The following is a 24,120-nucleotide window of genomic DNA, read 5'->3' as shown; positions in this document are numbered from 1 at the left end:
AGCTTCCTGGTAAATTATTTAAGATTGACACTGGCCCAGCATGGCAGCACACTTGTAAAGTTCAAGGCCAGTCTGGGTAACTTACCAAAATCCTGTCTCAAAATAAAAAATAAAAAGGGCTGGTGTATCTCGGTGGTAGAGCACCTGTAGGTTCTGAGTGTGAGTGTGTGTGTGTGTGTGTGTGTGTGTGTGTGAAGCCCACTGCATTAAAAAGAAATTTTTTTTAGATGTTGATGGACCTTTATTTTATTCATTTATTTACATGTGGTGCTGAGAATCAAACCCACATGGTAGGCAAGTGCTCTACCACTGAGTCACATCCCCAGCCTAACCCATTGCATTTTTACAGATAATTCCTTGAAAGGAGCAAGAAACACTATAGGCAGATAAAGGAAGCATTTTCCTTCTACAAAAATCTGCTGGGAAAACAGCTGCCTTAGAAAATTTTGTGTTGAGGAAATGTCAGATCTCTCAATCAGGGAGAAAGGGAAGGTAACAGATTTACAAATGTTTTGGGAACTGCACTTTGGAGCCCTCTGTTCCAACAGTTTTTCTATCTGGCCCTGTATGGTCAATGCTTGGCCTCCAGGGGACACCCAGCTCCCAGTCACTGCAGTCAGGCTCCTTCCCTGAGACAGGGGCAGTTCTCAGAGGGAGAGCCCACCCTGCCTTGGGAAATGCCTGCTGTGGAAGATGGGAAGGGAGGGGAGGGTGTCCCCGAAGCTGCAGTTTAAGAGCTTAGGGTCAGCTGCGTTTGGAATATGGCCAGGGAATGACCTGGGTCTCAGGGGAACTTTTCTCCTGTCCATGCTGCCAGCAACTCACAGCTCCCCGGGCAGGCGGCCTGCTCCTGAAGCACAGCGGAAGCCCAGGTTGTCTGAGGCAGAGTCCGGAGTGTTGCCCATCCTGCCATCAGAGAAGGGGAGAGAAGCCTGTGTTGAGAGGGGCTGGTGGCCATCCCACCCTTCCTGCCCACCCCAGGCTTGCTGAGGCTGGTGTATCTGAGGCCTGCAGCAGCGTGGCCAGGAAATACCTGGTATAAGGGCAAGTCCTGGGTGAGAACCACTCCCGGGGTGTGGAACAGAGTAGGGTACGCGGAGTGGCCCTGAGGGATGGCACTGGAGGACAGGGCTTGGCTATCACTATAACAACCTCCACTGTGGGGGGTTAGAACAGCATAGCCTCAAACCCTGTAGGCACGGAGTGAAATGGCATTGGGGAGGTTACCCTCCCCAGCTTTCCTTCACATGCTACTTCCCCTGCTCTACAAGGCAGGATGTCAGCATTTCCTAGATCCAGAATCAGAGGCCAGGAAGGCCATGTGTATGGTAGGAGGCGGGTGGGGCAGTCAGCAGAAAACCCAGATTCCTGCTCCAGGCCTTCCTGGTTCTCCACTACTTTGTTCAAAAGAGAAAGGCGAAGAAAACCCAGAAATTTCAAAGCATCAAATAAACCTCTGTAGCCTTGATGTCGTGAGGCCACAGACAGCAGACTCTAAGACCTTAAGGAATCCAGTGGAAGGAGCTGCAGAGGTTATCAGCTAAATTAAACCTGCAGATGCTGAAAGAGGGTCCTGGAAGGGGGTTCAGGAACTCTGCCAGCCAGATGCCACCACTAAACATCTGTGTGAAATAAGGAGGCCCCAGGACCTCCTGAGCCTTTTTTTTCTTGATTGTAAAGCAAAGGATTATAAAAAATGATTTTTCATGTGCCCATCTACTTGGAGAGTCAGTAATTCCATGTCTACCGGCAATGACCTGATGTGGCCACTCTACCCCCATCCCCCTGCTCCCACCTGCTTAGGGAGGACGAGAGGGATGCCCATACAGTTAGTGGGCCACACAGTCCCCCCTGGAGTGGCAAGCTGGCAGGAAATGCTGCAAGTTGCCCCAGGCCCCTAACTCTTCTTGCCTGTTCCTGTTCTGTGCCCACAACCCCAGCAGAGGCTGGTGCCCAGAAGCAGCACCCGCATCAGCCGCCTGGGCTCCTGCAGCCAGGACAGACCCCCGGGCCCTGGCTGCTGAGCCGTGTTCCACAGGACCAAGCTCTCACCTAGTGGTGACCCGGGCCCGGTGGTTGGCAGAACCATCAATGGTGTCGATCCAGGATGCACCCCGGAGAACACGCATGTCCTGGCCAGCGGCCCGGTAGGGTGATGCAGTCCACTCCCACACATTGCCCATGAGGTCATAGATCCCTGCAACATAGGAGGAGCATCAGCCAGGCTGGGAAGCACGAGATCCCCCAACCCGTCTGCGGCCTGGGGAGAATGGGCAGCATTAGGACCATCAGCAACTCGGGAGAGAGCCTACCGTAGCTATTCTGTGGGGGAAAGGCATTCACCGGCGAGACTCCGTGGAAGCCATCCTCAGCTCTGTCACCCTTGGGGAATGTTCCCTGGTGGAAGAAATTAACCCTGAAGGGTCTATCAGCCTATTCCAAGAAAGGAAACCCTGCCTGGAGGAAAAATCCACAGTCCCCTTGCTGCAGAGCTGGCCCAGAAAGGGGCTGGGGCCATAACCTAAGGCTCCCCTCAGGCTGGGTCGGGAAGAGTGCGTTTCTGTGCCCACAGTGGTCCACGTCTAGCCTGTCCTCCTACTGTTGGCTTTCAGAGACCTCCTGCCCTCTGCCTTGATACCCTCACGCTGTGGAGCTACTGGGAGCGGCATTTCCCACTCTCCTCCAGGTCCTGCACCTGCTGCCTTCGCAGGACTATGGGTACCCCCCTGAGCCTTCTCCCTTCCACCACAACAACCTTAATGCCCTCTCATCCACCCCACGCTACTGTTCCTCTCTCCTACTCTTTACAAGAAAAATTCTTAAAAACGTGACTGATGCTTGCTGTCATAACTTGTTGAGCTCTGTCACCTTTCCTTAACCTGGGGCGTGGTTGGCACCACTGCCTGTAAGCAGCTCTCACACCAGGAGGGTGATGGTTGGTGATTTGTTCAGCGCCACCATGCACTACATCACTTACACTTCTCTCCCTTAATGTGACTATCCTCAGTGCCACGTGTTGCCTCCCTTAAAAACTCAGCAAAGTGGCCAGGTGCAGTGGCACACATCTGTAACCCCAGCTCAGGAGGCTGGGGGAGGAGGATCACAAGTTGGAGGCCAGCTGGGGCAACTTAGTGAGACCCTATCTCAAACAATAGAAAGGGCTGGGGTGTGGCTCAGTGGTAGAGCACCTGCCTAGCATGTGCAAGTTTCTAGGATCCATCCCCAGCACCACACAGACACACCAACAAAAACATAAATAGGTCATTATAACTGCAGGCCCTCTTTGATGCTTTCCCTAACAGGCTGGTGAGGAATCCCCCAACTCTAGAGCCTCCAGCCATCCTCTAAAAGGTAGATGCCTGATGACTCCCTGCTGGGAACAAACCTGGGCCTTGGGAGCCAGACAGGGGCTCCCCTCCTGTTTTCAATCTTTACTGACAAGAGCACCTGATCTGGGCTGACCCTGAGCCCATAGACTCCCCCCTGACTGCTGATGTGCAGGTTATCTGTGTAGATGAGGCAGCACCTTAGCCATATGGCCTAAGCCTGGGCTCAGGCTGGAGTCCACCCTCCTCCACCCTTCCACGTTTGATGAATTATCAAACCCTATCCACCTTCTCACACATGCTTCTCCCATTTGGCTTCCTCTCTTGATCCTGTTTCCACTTAATTTGAGAACTGATGACCCCTGGGCCACTTCCATAGCCTGGGACTCAACACATCCTGTCACATCTGCAGTTCTACCTCACCTGCTCCTGCACAAGTCAGCCTCAGTGCATTTCTTCCTAACTCAGAATGATGATGCTCCAGCGCACACCTGCAGCCATACACTGCGTGCCCAGCAAGCCCAGGCCTTGGATTCCTGGGTTCCATTCCCAGAAACAAACAAGTAAACCCCTGCTGGCTCCCCAACCTGCTCTTTTCCTATCTCCTGTAGCCCCTTACTTCCTGAAACGGCCACACCTCTGAACATGCCCTGGTGCTCCCTTGGCTGGGAATGCCTGGACTTTTCACTCGGCAACCTCCTACCTGACCAGCTCCAGCATCGCCCTTTGTGGTGAAGTCTCCCCCACACCCTCTTGTCTTTGTCTTACCAGTGCAGAGTTTTCAGTTCCATCAGGACACAAGCCCTCTGAGCCCCACATCCCCTCCCATGATGCCCACCTCCTGCAGGAGGAGACTGGTGCTGCTGAGGAGGAAGTGGGTCTTACCTGCCACAGGTTGGTACGGTTTGGCTGGAACCGGTTCCCCCATGGGTAGACCTGACCTGTCAGGAGGGCCAGGACACAGGCCGGAAAGGAGAGGAGGAATTGGGGAAGAAAAACAAAATCAAACAGTGAGGGCACCTGAGGGAGCTGGGAGGTGAGGAAGAGGAGGTGGCTTACTTCTGTCCCACCCAGCCCTGCCTGGGGCACTGGCCTGACCCCCCACCCCCAGGGCTCTGCAGTACCCCTTGAGGTGCTGTGATCAGGTCAACCTAGAAGCCTTGTTACCAATTCACGTGGAGATGAGTATAGAAATAGAGAGTGCACATTGAGAGGTTAGTTCATTGGATTTCAAGCAAGAAGCAACCTGGTCCGCCACACTAAGCACCTCAACTACTGATATCCCAGGTATTCGTCTGAAGAGGTGTGGAGGTGTTCAACGTGGGAAACTGTTCTGTATTATTGTGACCTTTTGCACAGCCAAGACTGACCAAGACAAAGCTATAAGCAAGTGGTGCTTTTTGATATCAACCCCTGCTACTTTGGAAACTGTGCTTTCCCTAAGCTGTGCTGCTCTAACTAGATCTATGGAAATCTAACCTGTACCTGTGGAATCTCCAACAAAAACGTTAGGTCTCCTTTTCACTCCGTGTTTTCAACCATTAATTTTTTTTGTGGCATTGCGCATGCGTGTTGGTCTGAGGTGGGTTAGCAATGAAACAACACAGGGAACCCTGGCCCTTCCCCACAGGGAGTTTAAGAAGCACTGCTCTAGGGAGCACAAGCTCTTCCCACCCTCAGAAGTCCCCCAGGCAGGGTGGAATGTGGAGGAGAATAGAGAAGTTGTCTTGACATCTGTACCCTTCAAGCCCCCTCGGGCAGCAAACTCCCACTCTTCCTCGGTGGGCAGCCGCTTCCCCCGCCAGGCACAGTAGGCCCGGGCGTCGTTCCAGCTCACGTGTACCACGGGGAGCTCCAGTCTCTCTCTGATGCCAGAGCCAGGACCTGCAGGCTGACAGCCAGGATTAGGTGAGACAGGCTCTGGGAGCTCATGAAAGTCTGAGGAAGGCTAGGCTTAGGGGGCCTGAGTTAAGTGTTTACCACTAGATGGAGAAAGGAAGTTGGGAGAAACAGCTTGGTGAGTGAGGGACTTCCAGTTAGAAGGCAGACTAAAGGAGAAACAGGAGGGCAACAGGAAAAGAGTGGAGCAGAGGAAATGGGATTGCTTGGCTATTTCCCTGAACTCCCTGTCATCCTTTAGGACTTGATGTGCCTGTCCTGGTGGCTGAGGGATCTAGGGAAGACAGCTTCGAGAATAAGGGAAGGGGTAGAAAATGAGGAATCAACACTTACCTGCCTCCAAAATGCCTTTTCCACTGGAAACCACCAGAGAACAGGCTGCAAAACAGAAGACACACAGTGGAAGACGCTCTGCCCAGGAAAGGCACCTTCCAACAGCCACGGGAGCAGAGCAGAGGCCTCGACTGAGATGGGGTCCCGGTGAGTTGTGGCTGGACTTTGATCAGCCTCACTGCAGGCAGGTTCCTCAAGGTGCTCTCCTGAAGCTTCAGGAAGCACCAACACCCGGTCTTTACCTGGATTCTCTCAGCTTCACTACACCAGAACCAGCTCAGGGTGAACTTCAGGAGCACTGCTCATCTGACTCTTTCTCCCCCACCATGGCCTAGGCCATGCTGACCAGGCCCCACTCCATCCCTTGGCTGCGTGCCAGGTACTCTCACCTCCATTTGCTGGGTCGCTTTGTTTCTTAGCTCACTGGAGACAAAGTCCTCAAAGACAAAGCTCCACCCGAACATCTCGGCCTCTGTCCGATACTTCTTCTCCCTGACAAACTCCCTGAAGAGAGAGTTTCGCTTGCCAACAGGGTTCCGAGCCCCATTCCTACCCACTCTGGGAAACCTCCTGTGTCCTTGACCTCAGTCACACCCCATGGGTCTCAAGAGCTCCAAAAGATTCACCCTATCACCCGAGCAGGGTTACTCTTAAGTCAGGATATAATTTGCATTTAACACATATAAAAGATACTGGGCTGAAGGAAGCCCACCAAGTCCCCAGAGTGGCTTTCTCATGGCTGGGTATGGTCTGTGGACTCTAGCAGGCAGACTGCAGGGAAGACTGCACAGCGCTGGGCCAACTCCATAGGACCTAATGGCTGGTGAGCAGTCTCACATTGATACATTATCTTTGAGTGATTGTTAATTATTAAATATTAGTCTACAATGTCACCTTTGTGTTTTTGGACAATCTTAACTCTTTCTTTAGGACAAACCTCTAGATGTGGAATCACTGAGTCCAAGGGCCTGAGGAATATGCCAATTCTTGCTTCCGAATCAATTTTTCCCTGCAAGGTTTGTTTTTTCCCCTCCTTGGGCCTGGGAAGTGAACCCAGGGCCTTGAACATGCTGGGCAAGGTCTACCTCTGAGTTGCTTCCCCAGCCCTTTTTACCCTCAGGCAGCGTCTCACTAAATTGTTCAGGCTGGCCTCAAACTTCTGAACCACTGCCTGAGCCTCTGAAGGAGCTGGGATTACAGACATACACTATACCTGGCTTTCCTGCAAGTTATTTTTATCTTGAACATGTTTTAAGTCTACAAATACGACATATTTTTCAAGAGCATAATGTTAAATTTCATTTCCTATGTTTAATTCTGAAGTCACGCACATATTAATGATATGTTTTTGTTTTCCAAACTTTCAAACAAACATATATAGGAAAGATGTATGAGAATCTCCTTGTGAAAACATTCTTTGAGAAATGACACTGTTTGGTAGTTAAATTTCCAGAGATTTGGGCTGGTACAGAGTTATTCCTTATAGCATTGCAAGGAGTAGGCTACAGAATGTTTCTGTGATTTTTCATGTATCATCATACCCAGTCTTTTGGCAAGGACCAGCAACAAACAGCATTTTATAGTCAGTTTGCCAAGAAAACTTCCCAGTTCCTGTAAATATGAGATAAACTTCTCAGGATTACAAAATTGGAAAATACAGATTAGAAAGTCACCAAATAGTATTTCTTCCTAATTCATATTACCATGTCCCTGTAGCTACAACTGCTAACAATACTAACATTCAGACTTAGAACTCCCTCCAGAAACTTTCAGTATTGATTTGCTGATCATTCAACAAACACATCTTGAGAGACAAGGAGGTGCTGAGCCTGCTACAGGACCTCAGGGGCAAGCCATAGGGGAACAGGACAGGCAAGGTCCCTGCTTTCCAGGGGACAACATTCTGACCCATTTAAAGTAACAACTGGATTAAAAAAGACTTAGCCACCAATTATAACATTCCAGAAATTTCCCATATTTACTTTATTGTCTTCCCTCCCTCCCTTTTTTTAAAAAATATTTTTAGTTGTAGTTGGACACAACACCTTTATTTCACTTATTATTATTTTTTAATGTGGTGCTGAGGATCGAACCCAGGGTCTCGCATGTGCGAGGTGAGCACTCAACCGCTGAGCCACAACCCCAGCCCCGCTCCCTCTCTCTTGAATATATTTTTTCTTTTCCTTTTTTCAGTATTGGGGATAGAACCCAACTTAACCACTGAGCAATACCCCCAGTCCTTTTCATATTTTATTCTGAGACAGAGTCTTGATAAGTTGTTGAGGCTAGCCTGGAACTTGTGATTCTCCTGCCTTAGCCTCCCAAGTCACTTAGATTACAGGTGTGTGCCACTATACCTGGCTATAAATATTTTTTGAATATTTCATATATATATATATATATATATATATATATATATATATATATATATATATATATATATCTTCCCCTGCACCATCTACAAGTATCTTTTGGATCATTTCTTTTACCTTACTCAAAACATGGCCTTGGGGAAAGTAGGGCAACTCATCATAGCTTCTTAGATTGGGCCGGAGCTATTATATTTGACTCCTAAAACAATGCTGCTTCCTTCAACAAATACAAAGGCAGGGCTGGGGATGTGGCTCAATCGGTAGCGCACTCACCTGGCATGCGTGCGGCCCAAGTTCGATCCTCAGCACCACATACAAACAAAGATGTTGTGTCCACCAATTAAAAACTGAATATTAAAAAAAAATTCTCTCTCTGTCTCAAAAAACAAAAAACAAAGGCAATTCAAGGGACTTCTAGCTAGTGTGACCCCTCTCCCAGATCTTCCCACCCCTCATCTCCACCTCTACAGGAGGGTTCTTGGAGTGTTTGACTTTGCTGGCATTTCTCAGTTATGCTGTCAGAGGAAAATGTACTGGCTTGGGTCAGTTGGATGTGAGTGCCAAATTCGGTTCTTCCTGCAGAGAGCGGGTCAGGACTCTTGGTCCTTCAGGCTCTCCATGTGAGACAAGCATGGCAAGCCCCACAGTACCAGTACTGAACAAGCTAGTTCCTTTCAGATGTGACAAATGATTAGAAAGAGCCTTTACTTCCCCTGGAAAACACTGATATACCTGAAATCTTGATTGGTGACAGGAAATATGTCGATGGCAAAGGGTTTTACTGTCACCTCATGGATGGGCCCTTCTCCATCTCTGCCATCAGGAGCATCTGTTCCCATCATGAACTTCCCACCAGGCAGCTGGACCATGCTCGTTGCCTGTGCATTTCCTGTGGACAAGGAGGGGAGTTACCTGCAATGTGTTATGCAAATGTGTTCACCAGCCAAGTGCTAATGGCTCAATCACATGCAATACTTAGGCACAGCAAAAGTAAACCAGGAACTTTAAAAATGTGGCTTTAAATTCTTGTTCTGCTACTTAATTTGCTGGGAGAATTCAAGCAAATGACTCAATCTGAGATTCAATTCCCAAATCTATAAAATAGGGATATGGGTTACAATAGTGTGTCAAATGTTGGGGTTGGGAATGAAGCTCAGTGGCAGAGCTCACCTAGCACACACAAAGCCCTGAGTTGGGGTCCTAGGCTCTGGAAAAACCTAGGGGAGGGGAACCCAAGATAAAATAATGTGTGGAATGTTGAGCACATGGTAGGTCCTCAGTCACCTCTTCATTTCTACACACAACACTTTGCCCCAGCCAGCTAGGCAAATCCAGGAATTATACCCTCAAATATAACAGCACTTTCCACTCTGATCATGCTGTTTCTTCCTCTCCACTTAACACCACCAACCTTTTTTTTTTTTTTTTTTGAGATAGTGTTATTATGTCACACGCTGGTCTCCAATTCTTGGGCTTTAGTGCTCTCACTACCTCCACCTCCTGAATGCTGGACTACAGGCTTGAATGCTCAGTATCCTCACTATCACATCATCTGTTATCATCTGTTCCAGGAGGAAATGGAAAGGACATCTATTTTGCTAGTGTACCCCTAGCAGTTAGCACAAATGTAAAATGATTATTATAAAAAAAATTGGATGAACTCCTTTAAAAACATGCTGTTTGGGGCTGGGGTTGTGGCTCAGTGGTAGATGAGAGGCACTGGGTTTGATCCTCAGCACGACATAAAAATAAATAAAGTTCCATTGACAACTAAAAAATAGTTTTAAAAAAAAGGTGCTGTTTGTCTCAGAAGAAAATCATATAATAAAAGTGATCTTAAACTTATTTCACAGGAACTGGGGCTCAGTGGCAGAGTGCTTACCCAGCATGTGTGAGGCACTGGGTTCAATCATCAGCACCATATAAAAAATAAATAAATAAAATAAAGGAATTGTAAAAAAAAATTTTAAAAAACTTCACAGGAGGAAACCAAGACCCCCAAGAGGTGACTTGATGAGCCGATTGACGGTGGTCAAGAGTGAGCGGAGTAAGCATGCCAGGGGCTGGGAGAGGGTAGCTGGCCAGCAAAGACAGGACTATATCCAGGGTCCAGTCTCCACTTCCACAGTGTGGCTCCCAGGAGGGGCACTGCCTGGCTGAACACATCCTTCATGATTTCCACGGAGGATATCCAAGCACTGTGCATTTCCCTAGAGTCCAGTTTCTGGCACTTCTGTCTCATCTGACACACTGACTTCATTCACTTTATTTCCTCAAGAAATATTTTTCAAGGAAAAAAGAAAGGGAGTGGAATCTCAAATTTAAAAAGTATTAAAGAACATAAAATTGCAGCGCCCATAAACGATTCTGCCGTAACTCCGCAAACGAGCTAACTGGGAAAGCATCTGTGAGCTAAAAGGTGCCTCTGGATAGATGGAGACCCTGAAGAGCACCAGCTGGTCGTGTTGCGGCGGTCTCGCCTGCAGGCCGGCGCAGTGCGGGGGAGCTGGGATCGCGGAGGCTTGAGAACCGGGGGCAGGACCGGCACCGCCCGCCCTCCCTTAAGCGGGGCCACGGGCATGAGGGATGAGACTCCTCGTGCGCAGCAGGCGCCCCGTAGGAAGGTGAAGCAGCGAATCCCGCCCCCCGTCCCGGCGCCGCAACACCCACCTAGCCCGAGCCAAGGAACCGACAGGAGCCACAGCGCCGGCACCAAGAGCCCCATGCCGAGGACGCGCGGGGCGCGTACTCCATGGGGCCTTTGCGCACGCGCGCGCACGCACGCCGGCTGCCGCCCGCGCATGCGTACGACTCGAGTGTCCTCGCACCAAGAACCACTGCCAGGCACTCGCCGGGACATTGTAGAGCTGTGCGCAAAGCCGGCCACAGCTTCTCCTTGGAGAATGCGGTACTGTCGCTGGCGCCAACAATTCCAGGAAGCCAAAGTACCACGAGCTGACTACAGGGGGCTTGAGTATTTTGCAAAATCATTTTTTTTTGGGAGGGGAGAGAGAGAGAGAGGAGAGGAGGGGGGGGGAAGAGAGAGAGAGAGAGAGAGAGAGAGAGAGAGAGAAAAGAAGAAGAAGAAGAAGAAGAAGAAGAAGAAGAAGAAGAAGAAGAAGAAGAAGAAGAAGAAGGAGGAGGAGGAGAGAGAGAATTTTTTTATTTTTTAGTTCTTGGCGGGCACAACATCCTTGTTTGTATGTGGTGCTGAGGATCGAACCCGGGCCGCACGCATGCCAGGCGAGCGCGCTACGGCTTGAGCCACATCCCCAGCCCGCAAAATCATTTTAAGTTGTCAGCCTAAAAAATTTTTCATCTCATCCAGTTGCTCTCGACCACCTCCATCGGTCTTCCAGCCGTCCATTTTACCACTTTACACTTGCGCTGTTTCTTGGCCTGCAGCTCACTGGTCTTTCCTATCTACTACCAAGTAACTTTCCCCCTCTTTTGGTGGTCCTGGGAATTGAATCCTGGGGGGTTCAACCACTGGGCCAAATCATACAGGCCGGCCTTGAACGTGGGATCCTCTTGCCTCAGCACCAGTTGTTGGAATTACCGGTGTCTGCCACACCTGGCAGAGTAAGTGTTCTGAGGAGCATTTTAGGAAAGCTACTTCAAAAACATGTAAAAGGTCCAACTGACCCAGTTGAAATTTATACCACAAAAATAAAAAATCTTTCAAAACCCAAAGGTATTCATGTTCCTTTTTTTGGTGGTACTGGGAATCAAAGCCAGGGCCTCAGGTGTGCTAGCCAAGTGCTATATCCCTGAGCTATGTTCCCAGCAGCATCTAGTGTTACTTTACACTAGCATAAAACTTGAAGGTTTAACAAGAAACTGTTTCATTAAAGTAAACCCAAAGAAATAATCAACTCCTTAAAATGTGTTTTTCAAGGAATATTTAATAAGGCAGATGACGTGCTTATCTGACATGTAATTTTATGTCACTGTAATAAACAAAACATCCTGTTCACTGGGTAAAAAGGACCTGCTTTATGCATGTACACTCAGTGCAATTTAAAAAATACTGTAATTATAATTTCACACCATAATTTGAATATGTGACCAATCTTTTTTTTTCATAGGGGAGAAGAAAATTCCTTGAACAATCATTTGAGGCTGGTACAAAAATCCACCACTATATCCCTCAGGATCATTCCATAGTCTTCAAGATTCAGATGACACAAGAGTGGCTTAAATTCAACCTTTTAGAGAGGACATTCCAGCTCGCATGATCTCATCAACCAGGAGAATGTTGGTGGCAATCACAGTGCTAAAAGGGAAACAGATGGCTCAAAAAGGAATCCTTAACTCAACCTGCTGTTCCCAACTAGACTATACAAAACACATCCAGCTGATGTCCTCTTTCTACTCAGGGCTGACTGGTTGAGTCTCTACCTTACAGCAGATTACATCCTTCAGAGGATAACAAAACTCAGAAGGTACCACCATGAAGAGTATGCTGATTCCCAAAGGCAAGCAAGCTGCCCATCTTGGTCAAGTCTTAATCCTGTCTGCCCATGCAGTGCTGGGGACTGTACCCAGGGCCTCACATGTACTAGACAAGCCCTCAACCACCAAATTCTATCCTCCTCAGCCCTTTGAAAGCTTTTTTTTTGGGTGGCACTCAACCACTGAGCCACATCCCCAGCCCTTTTTTGTATTTTATTTAGAGACAGAGTCTCAATGAGCTGCTTAGTGTGCCTTGCTTTTGCTGAGGCTGGCTTTGAATTTGCAATCCTGTCTCAGCTTCCCAGCTGCTGGGATTACAGGCATTTGCCCCTATACCTAGCTCTGAAAGATGTTTTAATTTTTATTCTCCCCAACTTACCAGGAGTGAAGAAGCTGTTTCTTCACACAGTAGTTATCCCATACGCCCACTTCTGCTGCAACCATTGGCTCACCTGAAAGGTAACCAAGTCTTCTTAAAATACACTACATCATTATATCAGACACAGTCTAAAGGTATAGGGAGCACTATTTTATGAAGTGTTGCCAATTCTAAAACAGAATAAAGCCACTGAAAACATTTAAAATATAAAAGAACGTTTGGTGCTGACTTGCTTATTACCCATTCTCTCCTCTGTAACTACACAAAATCCTCCACAATACCTCTGATGAGTGGCTAACCTCTGCTTAGATGCCTTCCAGTGACAGGGTGATCTCATGGGTTACCACATGCGTGGACATCCCTCTGTTATTTACTATATTTTCATTTGTCAATCTGATCACATAATATATTCTTTTAATCAGTTCCTGATTAAAAGACTGGGTTAATACAAAAACCCTTCATTATCAACAAAGCTTCATACCACAACTCAGCAACATCTCCAAGAAATCTGTACTCAGGCATCCACCCCAGCAGAGCCCTGAGCTCTGGACAGCACTGGCATCAAGTTGCAGAGCTGCTTGCCAAGACTCTTTCCAACCCTCCTAGGGTGACCTCACATGCTTGGTATTGTTCTTGCCCTACAGAGAGGCCTTCTCTTACCTGTGTTCAGGTCCACGCCTACAAGCTGACCCGATTCTGAATGTTCTGCTTGAATCTTAACTAGTGTTTCTTGAAGGTCAAAACCAGAGTTCTGAGCAAGAACCTAAAGTAAACAAATTTAATTCTTGAAAAGGCAGGAATTAAGAAGTTCTACAACAAATGAACAGTATTTACAATCCAAAAGGTAAAAACACAAAACCTCATAATGAGGGCTGGGGATATAGCTCAGATGGTGGAGTGTTTGCCTTACATGCACAAGGCCCTGGGTTCAATCCCAAGCACCATAAAAAACCCCAAACAGAAAACAGTGGTTTAAAATAACAAAAAGTTATTTTATAACTTTTAACATCAGTTTAAAATAACTTTTAACTTATAACATCAGTTTAAAATAACAAAAAGCAAGCTTGTACTCAAGCATAATGCCTTTACTGCAAATATTCTTAAAACAGTTCTCTTGTCATCCAAAACCTCAAGGACAGTCAAGTCTCCCAGAACAAAAGGCTTTGAGATGATGTGGATAGTATAATCGCAGGGGCTCAGAAGGCTGAGGCAGGATGATCACAGTTCAAGGCCAACCTCAGCAATTTAGCCAAGACCTTGTCTCAAAATAAAAAAGGGCTGGTGTTGTGGCTCAGAGGGAGAGCACTCAGGCACTCGTTTGATCCTAGCACCACATAAAAATAAAAAAGACACTGTATCTACCTATAACTAAAAAATATATTTTAAAAAGTAAAAAGGGCTGGGGATGAGGCTCAGTGGTTAAGTATCCCTGGGTTCAATCTCCTGTACCCCTTCCCCCAAAAAAGTATATAGATATGATGGGAGTATAAGTGTCAAGTAGAAAAGGATTCAACCTGCTCACCCAAAATTCACATTATGAAGAAAACCTATATTATCAAAAAGGTTTGCTCAGTTTAATTGTTTTGATGTATTTAATAACTGTTCAAGTTTTCACACCTTGGGAATAATGAGCAATGCATCAGCAAACGCCTGGACTCCAAGTTGGGCCCTGCCTTTCACACTGGGCTTATACTTAATCAGGGCTTCTGCCATGGCCACCTCCACTGCACCAGCACCTGGAACCACACAGCCTGTTGTGTGGAGAAGAGGAGAAATGATAATAAGCTCAAGAAAAATGACGAACCAATTACAAGGAAACAAGATATATATAGAAAACCACTTATGAAAGACATTAACTTCTTAGGAATCCACCGTTTTCATAACTAAAAATTTAACAACAGCATTACACTTGTCCGCTCTGGAGAGCTGCGGACTGAACTGGGGCCCCATGCTACTAGACAAGCTCTCCACCACTGAGTGACACACCCAACCCACATGCAAAGGGACAACCTAACAGCACAATAGTTCAATTGAGCTGGCACTCTCGTGAGCATGTGTTAGTTCATTTGTCTGTATTCACTTTTAATAGTGGCACACTATGAAAAACCTTAGCATACCACAGTTATTATAAAAGGAAGACTTTACTTTTGCATGGTGTCTGGCTGTGTAAAATACTGACTAAAGTACACAGTATTCAGCCATGCTTTTTACACTAGCAAAAAGAACAAGATTTAAACACAATGAGCTCTTACCATCATCGAGTGCATTTTTGACTGCCCTTAAGCCATCGCGTATAGCATCTTTGATCTGAGTGAGTGTGTGCTTATTTGGTCCTTTGACTAATAATGTGACAGAACGGGGATTGTTACATTTCTCAATAAAGGTGAACTTCTCTTCTCCCTGTAAGAGAGATTTTCAAAAACAGAATATATACAAAGAGTGAACAGGAGAGGCGTGTACGGAGAGGATAAATAGCATATTAATCATACTAATTATACTGACCATATTAAAGCCAAATTTAGTAAAGATTGTCATTTTTTTCCATGCCAATGGAAAAAAAACAAACAACAAAACGTATATAAACAAAGAAAAACCTGATCCTGAATTTAAACTTTTCTCCTGAGGAATTCAGGTTTGGGAGGAAAACACACTTACCAAGGTATACTCATAGACAAGTCCTGCATAGCCCAGGCAGTCAGGACTGAGGTCATCAAGAGAATTCAGAGCCACCCCACCACAAGCAAGAGTCAGCCTGAAAGGGTAAAGTGTGAAACGTGTCAGCAGCATCAGCAGTTACGCTCAAAGAGACTAACCACTGTCAGGAAGAAATCTCCAGAATTACAGGCTAAAATTGCATTCTCAAAAATATTTCAACCTAAGCCTTTCCATTCATCAACAATCAGCAGAAAAGGATCTTTTCTTTTAACCTGTTAAAGCCACCCTCCCCCAAAGTCAGCAAACAGGCTTCAAATATGACCCTGCACCCCTGGTATTAGGGATCGAATTTGGGGCCTTGCATGTGCTAGCCAAGTGCTCCAATGAGCCATATCCTAGCCTTTTAAAATTCTATTTTCAGACAGGGTCTAGGTAAGTTGCTCAGGGTGGTCTTGAACTTGCAATCCTTGTGCCTCAGTGCCTCAGCCTCCCAAGCCGCTGGGATTACAGGTGCGTGCCATCACACCCAGCTCTCTGGAACCTTTTCACAAGAAAAACCAGGGGTAGGGTGTGTCTTGTTCTAAACAATGCTCACAGAATTATTCACAATAGCCAAAAAGTGGCTACAACCCAAATGTCCACCAACAGAACAAAGATAAAACATGGCACACACAATGGAATAAAGAGTGAGATTCTGGCCTGATACAGCATGCAAACTATGCCAAGTAAATAAAACAAACCAGATACAAAGGACAAACACCATGACTCCATTTACAGGAGGCACTGAACTCAGACCTGTGTTCACCATGGTAAGGAGAGGGAGAATTGGGAGTAACCTATCTGGATGACAAAAGTTTCAAGATGCACACTGGTGGCAGCTGCACAACAGTGTGAATGCAGTAATGCCTCTCCTTGGAGTCCTTAAAGTGGGAGATGTTATTTATATGATGCCACAAAAAAGTGAAAAATAAAGGAGGAAAAGAAAAATCCTAATTTACTTGCCAACGAGTGAAATTTACATTATTCAGATGATCTGCTCATACCTTTCCATATTTCTCCGTTTAGCTCTGCGCAGAGCTACTATGCCTTCTTTTGCAAGAGCATCCAAAGAAAAGGGGTCAATCCCCTATAAAAATAAAATCAGTTTCAGTATATCTTGCCTTAAGAGTAGAAAAGAACAGACTTTTCTTTTGTAACTCTAATTTTCATTCTCACCTTCTGATTGATAACAACAAAACCTTTATCTGAATCACCACAGACTTTCTTTTTCAGTTCTACTATTTTTTTCACTCTATCTTCAATAAATTTTCTTTCAGCTTTTACTAGTTTCTCTCTCTCTTCTGCACTCTTGTAAAAAAAGCCAGAATTCACTTCTCTGTTAGAAAAAGAGAAAAAATGTTTACCGCAAAGAAAGCAGCCTGAGAAACTTGATTCATCTTAAAGCTTACAAAGTCCCTGAGACCCAATCCTGCCCCTTGTACATTGTTAGTATTCATCTGCTCCTGGCCTCCCAAACCCAAGCGAGTTATTACTGCCTTCACAGTGGGCAAAACGAATCTCAAAAGGAACTTGCTGCAAAACACCAATCTCCTCCACTCCCCCTTAAAGGGGCGACCACTCACGTTTTTTCATACTCCAGCGACACATTGCATGTGAGAATGTATGCGTTTTCCACTCTCTTCTTCATGTCAGGGTGGCGGGCCCCATGGTCCAAAACAAGCCCTCTGATTAAGCTGTTAAAAGACAAGAATTCATATTGTTACTTGTGGGAGGCCATCCTCGTACATGATTTAAGATACCTCCCTGGCTGGATGAGAGGCGCTTAGACACATCTTTGTGTCCAGAGCTTTCCCCACCCTTCTCAGGTCCGAGGGCTTGTCCATGTGGAGGTGTGTCTGGCTACTACCCCTAAAGACCCAATTGTTGCACCATGACTTTGGGACACTGCCCCCCTTAAACTTCATTGGATGGGATTTTCCCCAGAATTTTTTGTTCCCCAATAAAGTCTACTCCCTGGCGTGTTCTCTCTCTCTCACTGGCCTCTTCAGTAAACCTCGCTACCCTAATAGGTAGCTTGAAGCTGGAGGTAGGAGAAGCCGTCCTGGAGCTGGTTTAAAGGTAATTAGAATCTGTCTTTTTAATTCAAACTCCCTTCGGATTTCTCACATAGCTGAACCTTCATTTATGAAGCCTGTGCTGGCAGTGGGCTAAAGTTACTGATTTCCAAAATAGGACTCTTTCACTGACAAAACTGAAACACTCAAAAGATTATACTGACAATTTTTATACCATTAGTTTTCTCTCTTGAATTATCTGAAGTTTCTAGTGAAACCTAGGGATGGTCAATTGTGAAAAAGCAGTATTACAGAGCGCAAGACAGGCTATTCCAACAAGAGTAACACCACTATCCTCAATGGAAAATTCTGCAGATACTCTCAAATGGCAGACATCAAACTCTTGATTACCTCCTTCAAATAAATATTATCTCGGTCTTTAAAAAACACAGCATACCCTCCCCGGTCTTCAAGAGGAAATATCACTAGGAACAAATGGACTACCCTGCAATTTATTCCATATAAATTATGTTTACCCAAACATATAAATATATTTTTGTGAACATCCAACTTATAAATCCACTTCATTATTATTTCAGGGCTGGAGACTGGCTCAGGGGTGGAGCCCCTGCTCACAGGCACAAGGTTCAACCCCAACAGACACTCAGAAGTGGTTCAACAGAACTCTATCACCTACCTTGTGTCAGTTTCAGATTTATGTTTCATCTCCATGATTTCAACCATGAACAGGTCAATAGGCTCATCTTTTTTTTTAATGGCCAAAATGGAGTCCACCACAGCCTACAACAGGAGTACAACTGTTATATAAATTCAATTTGCAAAAGTTAAAAACATTGGGGGTTGGGGTTGTGGCTCAGCAGTAGAGTGCTCGCCTAGCATTTGTGAGGCCCTGGGTTCAATCCTCAGCACCACATAAAAATAAATAAATGAAATAAGGAAATTATGTCCAACTACAACTAAAAAATAATACCCCCCCCCAAAAATAAAATAAAATGTTAAAATACTGAAGTTCTTCTTTAGAAGTTTTAAGTTTCTTTACTTTAAAATCTGATTTTTTCCTATGAGTAATGAGACTACAGTAGAAATAAAAGGCTCTAGTCATTCACAGTTCTAAAATATTAAATAACCACTCCTATTTTGCTGAAAATACTAATAACTATAGCTTACTACAATTACATGAAGAACTAAGAGTCAGAAGATTCCCAACATGGAAAGGTCAATACCCAAGGAAGCAGAAATGCTAATTAATTACCCTGATTTGATTGTTATACATTGGACACATGTATTAAACCACCACATATGCACCATATTTAAATTACTGATTAACTAGGAGCTTTCTAATTAAACCTTCATTTTATATTCCTTTCAAAAAATTGTTTTATTAGCATTTTAATGAAAGTTCCAATTGTATTTTTATAACCTGGTGAGGTAAGTTGTTCTTTGTATTTTCTCACTTCATATTTCAGGGAATTGGATTAAATATCACTGCCGGGACAGAAATGAACCTACTTACTTCAAATGGTGGACACTGAAGGTTTCAGACAGTACCTTCTAATTGGAATTGCTAAGAACACCGATGCTTCTGCTCTAAGGTATTTTCCATGTTTACTACACCACACACACCAATTGAACACATACCTCTGTCAGGATGTCTGCAAGTTCAGCATGAACTTTGGTTCGGAGAGACGTTCTGGCCACATCTATGAGTGTCTCCCTGTCCATCTCTCTGCTTACTTTGATTTGTTCCAAAAACTGAAGGGCCTTTTCCTTTGCAGCTTCGAAACCTTCAGTGATTATTCTAGGATGAAGACCCTGTAACACACACACAATCAAAACATTGCCACTAAACCTGGCACCTTCCATTAGATGCAATTGTTCATGGAAGTTCAGATAATTTCTGAAGGGCGATTTGGGATCACTCATGCCTTTTAACATAACCAAAGCAGCATGATGTGCTGACTTTCTGAATACATTTGAAAGAATAGAATATACCTTTCAATGCAGAGGAAAAGAACAGACATTTCTCTAGCACAGCGTGAAAGCCAAGTGAACTATAAAGCACACTTGGGTGTTTGCTGTGCAAATCACCAGGGATAATATCAAAACCTAAAAGTGATCCCTAGAAATCTGTTATTAGTAGGAACTCCCTCACCCCCATACTGGGGATTAAACTAGGGTCTCATGCATGCTAGGCAGTGCTCTACCACTGAACTACATCCTTAGTCCTATTTTATTTTTGAGACAAGGTCCTGCTAAATTGCCAACGCTGGCCTCAAACTTGAAATCCTTCTGCCTCAGCTTCCCATGTAGCTGGGATTCCAGTTGTACACCTCCACACCCAGCTAGTAGGAACATTTTAACTTTTCTACAAGCAATCTGAAATTAATTCACATCTTTAGCAATCAAAATAAATATAGACTAAACATCTGCTCGCTCTCTCTTCACAGGGAATTCTGACAGTGGATTAGTTACTCACCGAGGTTTGCTTTAAACTTGTAACTATTCAGGGCTAAAAAAAAGTTGTAGAATTTGGTGAGGCGTGGAGGTGCATACCTGTAATCCCAGCGGCTTGGGAGGCTAAGACAGGAGGATCTTGAATTCAAAGCCAGCCTCAGCAAAAGCGAGGTACTAAGCAACTCAGTGAGACCCTGTCTCTCAATAAAACACAAAACAGGGCTGGGGATGTGGCTGAGTGGTTGGGTGTCCCCGAGTTTAATCCCTGGTACCCCTACCCCACAAAAAGTTGTAGAATTCTTTTTACTCAAATGTCTAACATTTAGTTGACCTTTTCCTTGTAACTATGGCTAGTTCAGACCTCTACATCTCATATTATTAATTTGTTGTAGAGCTAGATAGAAATAAAAAATGAAACGTAACTTGATTAAAAAACTTGCAGGCCAACAAAGATTCCATAACATATCCATCATCACACATTTCTATTTCCACCATGATAAAGACCCAGGTTCTCAGATTTATACCTCCTACTCTTTACATGCTGTGTGGCCTCGGCTACTGTTAGCACATCAATTTACAAACGTCACATTTCTTACACACAATTGAGACAAGACAATTCTATGTACCTCAGAAATGTAGAGGTCTGCCTGTTTGAGCAGCTCTCCAATGATAAGGACATTGGAAGTGGTGCCATCCCCAGTGATGTCATCCTGGGCTGTTGCTACTTTTGCTATCAAGGAGGCTGTTGGGTGCTGAATTTGCTGAAAAAGGAAAAAAATTTACTTAAATTACATTACTTAAAATAAATATACCTTGAAACCAATCTGTTGAGAACCTCTTTAAATGCTGTCTACCTTAATTGCCAAAATATTTGACTAATAGTCCTTTAATAAAAAACTTGCAAATTGCTATTTTGCATATCAATCTATGATGATCAAAATATAAGCAGACACACACTGGCAATCCCAGCTATTTGGGCAAGTGAGCCAGGAGGATTTTAAGTTCAAGGTCATCTGTGGTAACTTAGTGGGACCCTCTTAGCAAAGATCTACCAAGGAGTCACTGTGGGAAAGAAAAATTTTCCTGTAAAAACAGGAAAATCACCATGCCTCTGAAGCCACTCCAGATTCTTAATCACAAAGGATTCAACCAAATCTCCTGCACTGCCTTTGGTTTTTCTATGCTCCTTTAACCTTGAACAGCTCTCAGCCTTCTCTATCTTTGGGGATACATTTTTTTTTGGGTGCTCCACCACTGAGTTACACTCCTACACTCCCAGCCCTTCTTATTTTGAGACAGGGTCTTGTTAAATTGCCCAGGCTGGTCTTAAACTTGTAATCCTCCCACCTCAGCCTCCCAAGTTCCTGGGATCACAGAGCCTGGCTGATTAAGAATCTAGGCCATGAGGCTGGGGTTGTGGCTCAGTGTAGAGCGCTTGCCTAGCATGTGCAAGGCTCTGGGTTTGATCCTCAGCACCACATAAAAAAATAAATAAAATAAAGGCATTGTGTCCAACTACACCTTAAAAAAAAAAAAAAGAATATAGGCCTTGACAGAATCTTTATAAAGACTATCGGCTGGGCCTGGTGGTCACATGTCTGTAATCCCAGCTACTGGGGATGTAGCTCAGTGGCAGAGCACCCTTGAGTTCAATCTCCAGTACGTCCACATATACAATCTTGCACACTGCTTCCTACTTCACCTAAACTGGCTGCTAAGCACTCTGGCAGGGATGCTAGTAGGTGATGCTGCTCACCTGTCAGTCCCACAGCAATAGATTAAAGACGATCTTTCCATTGCACCTGGGGAACTTCAGCAGCCAGCCAGGAAAGACACATGTGAAACACACACAGACTATATGTAAAGCTGCATCAGTGCCAGGCCTGGTGGCTCACACCTGTAATCCTAGTGGCTTGGAAAGCTGAGGCAGGATTAAGAGTTCAAAGCCAGCCTCAGTAACTTAGAGAGGACCTAATAAACTTAACAAAACCTGGCTCTAAATAAAATATTAAAAAAGGGCTGAGATGTGGCTCAGTGGTTAAGTTACCAGGGCGGGGAAAAAAAAAAAAAGGAAAAAGGAAAGCTGCTAAGAGGTACAATGACGACATTTTGGCCATTTTGGGAGGATGATGGACCCATTAAGAGCATTTTTTTTTTGTTTAAAATTTTAATATTTATTTTTTAGTTTTCGGCAGACACAACATCTTTGTTTGTATGTGGTGCTGAGGATCGAACCTGGGCCGCACGCATGCCAGGTGAGCGCGCTACCGCTTGAGCCACATCCCCAGCCCCCCATTAAGAGCATTTTTAAGGGCTGGAGGTATAGCTCAATGTGAGAGTGCACACTTAGGATGGACAATGGGCTCAATTCCCATCACCCAGATATAAAGAACATTTCAGAAATGAGATGCCATGTCTGTGATTCACTTCCAATCAAGAGGGAAAAATTAAGCAAAAATGTAAAAAAAAAGAAAAACCCACTAAAGAGCATGTGAATGTTTCATTTTCTCAACTTTTCTGTTCATTTATAATTTTTCAAGGAAAAAAAAAAGAAAAATCTATGGCAATTTAAGAGGTGCGGGCAAAGGGGACTTCTGAGGTAGCAGTTTCTTTCTTAGTTTCTTCCTGTGTTCAGTTTGTTAATTATTATTAAACAATAAATGTTTAATATGCTTTCCTGTAGTTGTCATATTTTACAATAAAAACCAACCAAAACTAAAAAGTCAAAAATATGGCTTTTCTGACAACAAATTTAAACTATAACTTTGCTTGTCATTAGCAAAGGCTACCATTTAGCCATGCAAAAACAAACATTTCATAATCCTGTGATTAAAAAACATCTGGATATTGATACCATGGATACTACTATCAAAATTCCAAATTCTATTCTCAACTTAAATTAGAGGAAAGAAATGTAAGGGGGGGGGGCGCTGGGGTTGTGGCTCAGTGGCAGAGCACTTGCCTGGCAAGTGTGAGGCACTGGGTTCGATTCTCAGCACCACATCTAAATAAGTAAATAAAGGTCCATCAACGACAAAAATAAAATAAAATAAAAAAAGAAAAAGAAATGTGTATGAGCTGCTAAGTTTTGGAAGAACAAATATGAGCAAGAATTTTGAGACAGGGGCTCCCTAGAATGCCCAGGCTGGCTTCCTGCCCCAGCCTTGCAAATTGGTGGGATTACAGGTGTGTGCTACAGTGCCTTTCAACAACACCGATCCCTGGGACTTAAGGTGGAGAGATGTATCAAAGGTATTCCTGTTTTTTTTTTTTTTTGTATGCTGTTGGGGAAGGAACCAGAGCCTCGCACATGCTAGGCAAGCAATCAGTCTTGTGAGCTACGACCCCAGTCGAAGGGATTTTAATTGAAAACAGAAAATCTTGCTGTTTTGCCCAGCTGGTTGTGTCAACCGCCCCTAATTTCTCAAATGACAATGAACTAAAACAATCCTTTAACCCAGACAACAAGTGGCAGGAGAGCCGGTACTCAGGCTCAGGGCCCCTGGCTGCACAGCACTGGCACTCCGTCCTGACCACGCCGCTCTCCTGGTCCTCCCCCGTCTGCGCGGCATCTCGGACACGATTTTCTCCCATCCCTCCTGTAAGGCAAACGAGCTGGGGCAGACGACGACCTGACCAGCACGGGAACCTCACCATTTCGTGCAGCAGCACGTTGCCGTCCTTGGTGAGCTTGATGTCCCCAGCGCCAGACACCAGCCTGTTGGGGGGGGGGGCAAAAACGCCAAGTCAGCTTGCGCCTTGTCAAGGAACCCAACCGGCCTCCCGCGCCAGCCCCCGGGGCCCGGGGCGCCTTCCCACCCCTCCAAGGCCCGCGGAGGCCGGAGAGGGGCGGCGCAGCGAGCGCACACCGGCGGAAACGCGACCCCGCCCGTCCGCCTTACATCTTCATGGTGCCCTTGGGCCCCAGGTTGGTCCGCAGCACGTCCTGCAGCCCGCGGGCCGCGCTGATGTTCACCGCCAGCGCCGCCTGCGCGCGGGCCACCTCGGCCTTCGGGTTCAGAGTCTTCACGGCCGCCATAGCTGTCCGGAGAAAGGAAGAGGGGCGCGCACGGAACCGGAGCCGGCAGCGCGTGGCCGGGCGGCGCTCTCAGCAGCTTCTGGAAAAGTCGGGCGCGCCGGACCCGCCCCCAGCGTGCGCACGCACCGCCGCC

At 45.6% G+C, this 24,120-nt stretch overlaps 2 protein-coding genes across 2 annotated transcripts; both read right to left on the bottom strand.

Annotated features, from left to right (window-relative positions):
• Positions 1–288: 288 nt before the first annotated feature.
• Positions 289–10,748, bottom strand: SUMF2 (sulfatase modifying factor 2). The gene is made up of 9 exons (XM_081299531.1): positions 10,601–10,748; positions 8,663–8,819; positions 5,948–6,062; positions 5,559–5,603; positions 5,067–5,217; positions 4,212–4,267; positions 2,313–2,397; positions 2,053–2,197; positions 289–906 (listed from the first exon to the last, which is right to left on the bottom strand). Exons 1-9 carry the CDS (start codon positions 10,731–10,733, stop codon positions 822–824), a joined length of 972 nt encoding a protein of 323 aa, XP_081155657.1. The 5' UTR covers positions 10,734–10,748; the 3' UTR covers positions 289–821.
• A 1,067-nt stretch (positions 10,749–11,815) lies between these two features.
• CCT6A (chaperonin containing TCP1 subunit 6A) lies at positions 11,816–24,096 on the bottom strand. The gene is made up of 14 exons (XM_081300469.1): positions 23,851–24,096; positions 23,603–23,666; positions 20,575–20,709; positions 19,133–19,306; positions 18,171–18,274; positions 17,042–17,152; positions 16,635–16,794; positions 16,463–16,545; positions 15,420–15,516; positions 15,017–15,164; positions 14,382–14,515; positions 13,425–13,527; positions 12,765–12,837; positions 11,816–12,206 (listed from the first exon to the last, which is right to left on the bottom strand). Exons 1-14 carry the CDS (start codon positions 23,985–23,987, stop codon positions 12,134–12,136), a joined length of 1,596 nt encoding a protein of 531 aa, XP_081156595.1. The 5' UTR covers positions 23,988–24,096; the 3' UTR covers positions 11,816–12,133.
• Between the last annotated feature and the right edge of the window lie 24 nt (positions 24,097–24,120).

Source organism: Spermophilus citellus, assembly GCF_964194105.1.
Source record: "Spermophilus citellus genome assembly, chromosome: 6".
Classification (NCBI taxonomy): domain Eukaryota; kingdom Metazoa; phylum Chordata; class Mammalia; order Rodentia; family Sciuridae; genus Spermophilus; species Spermophilus citellus.
Note: the sequence above shows the minus strand (reverse complement) of the source record. Positions and strands in the feature narration are given on the sequence as shown.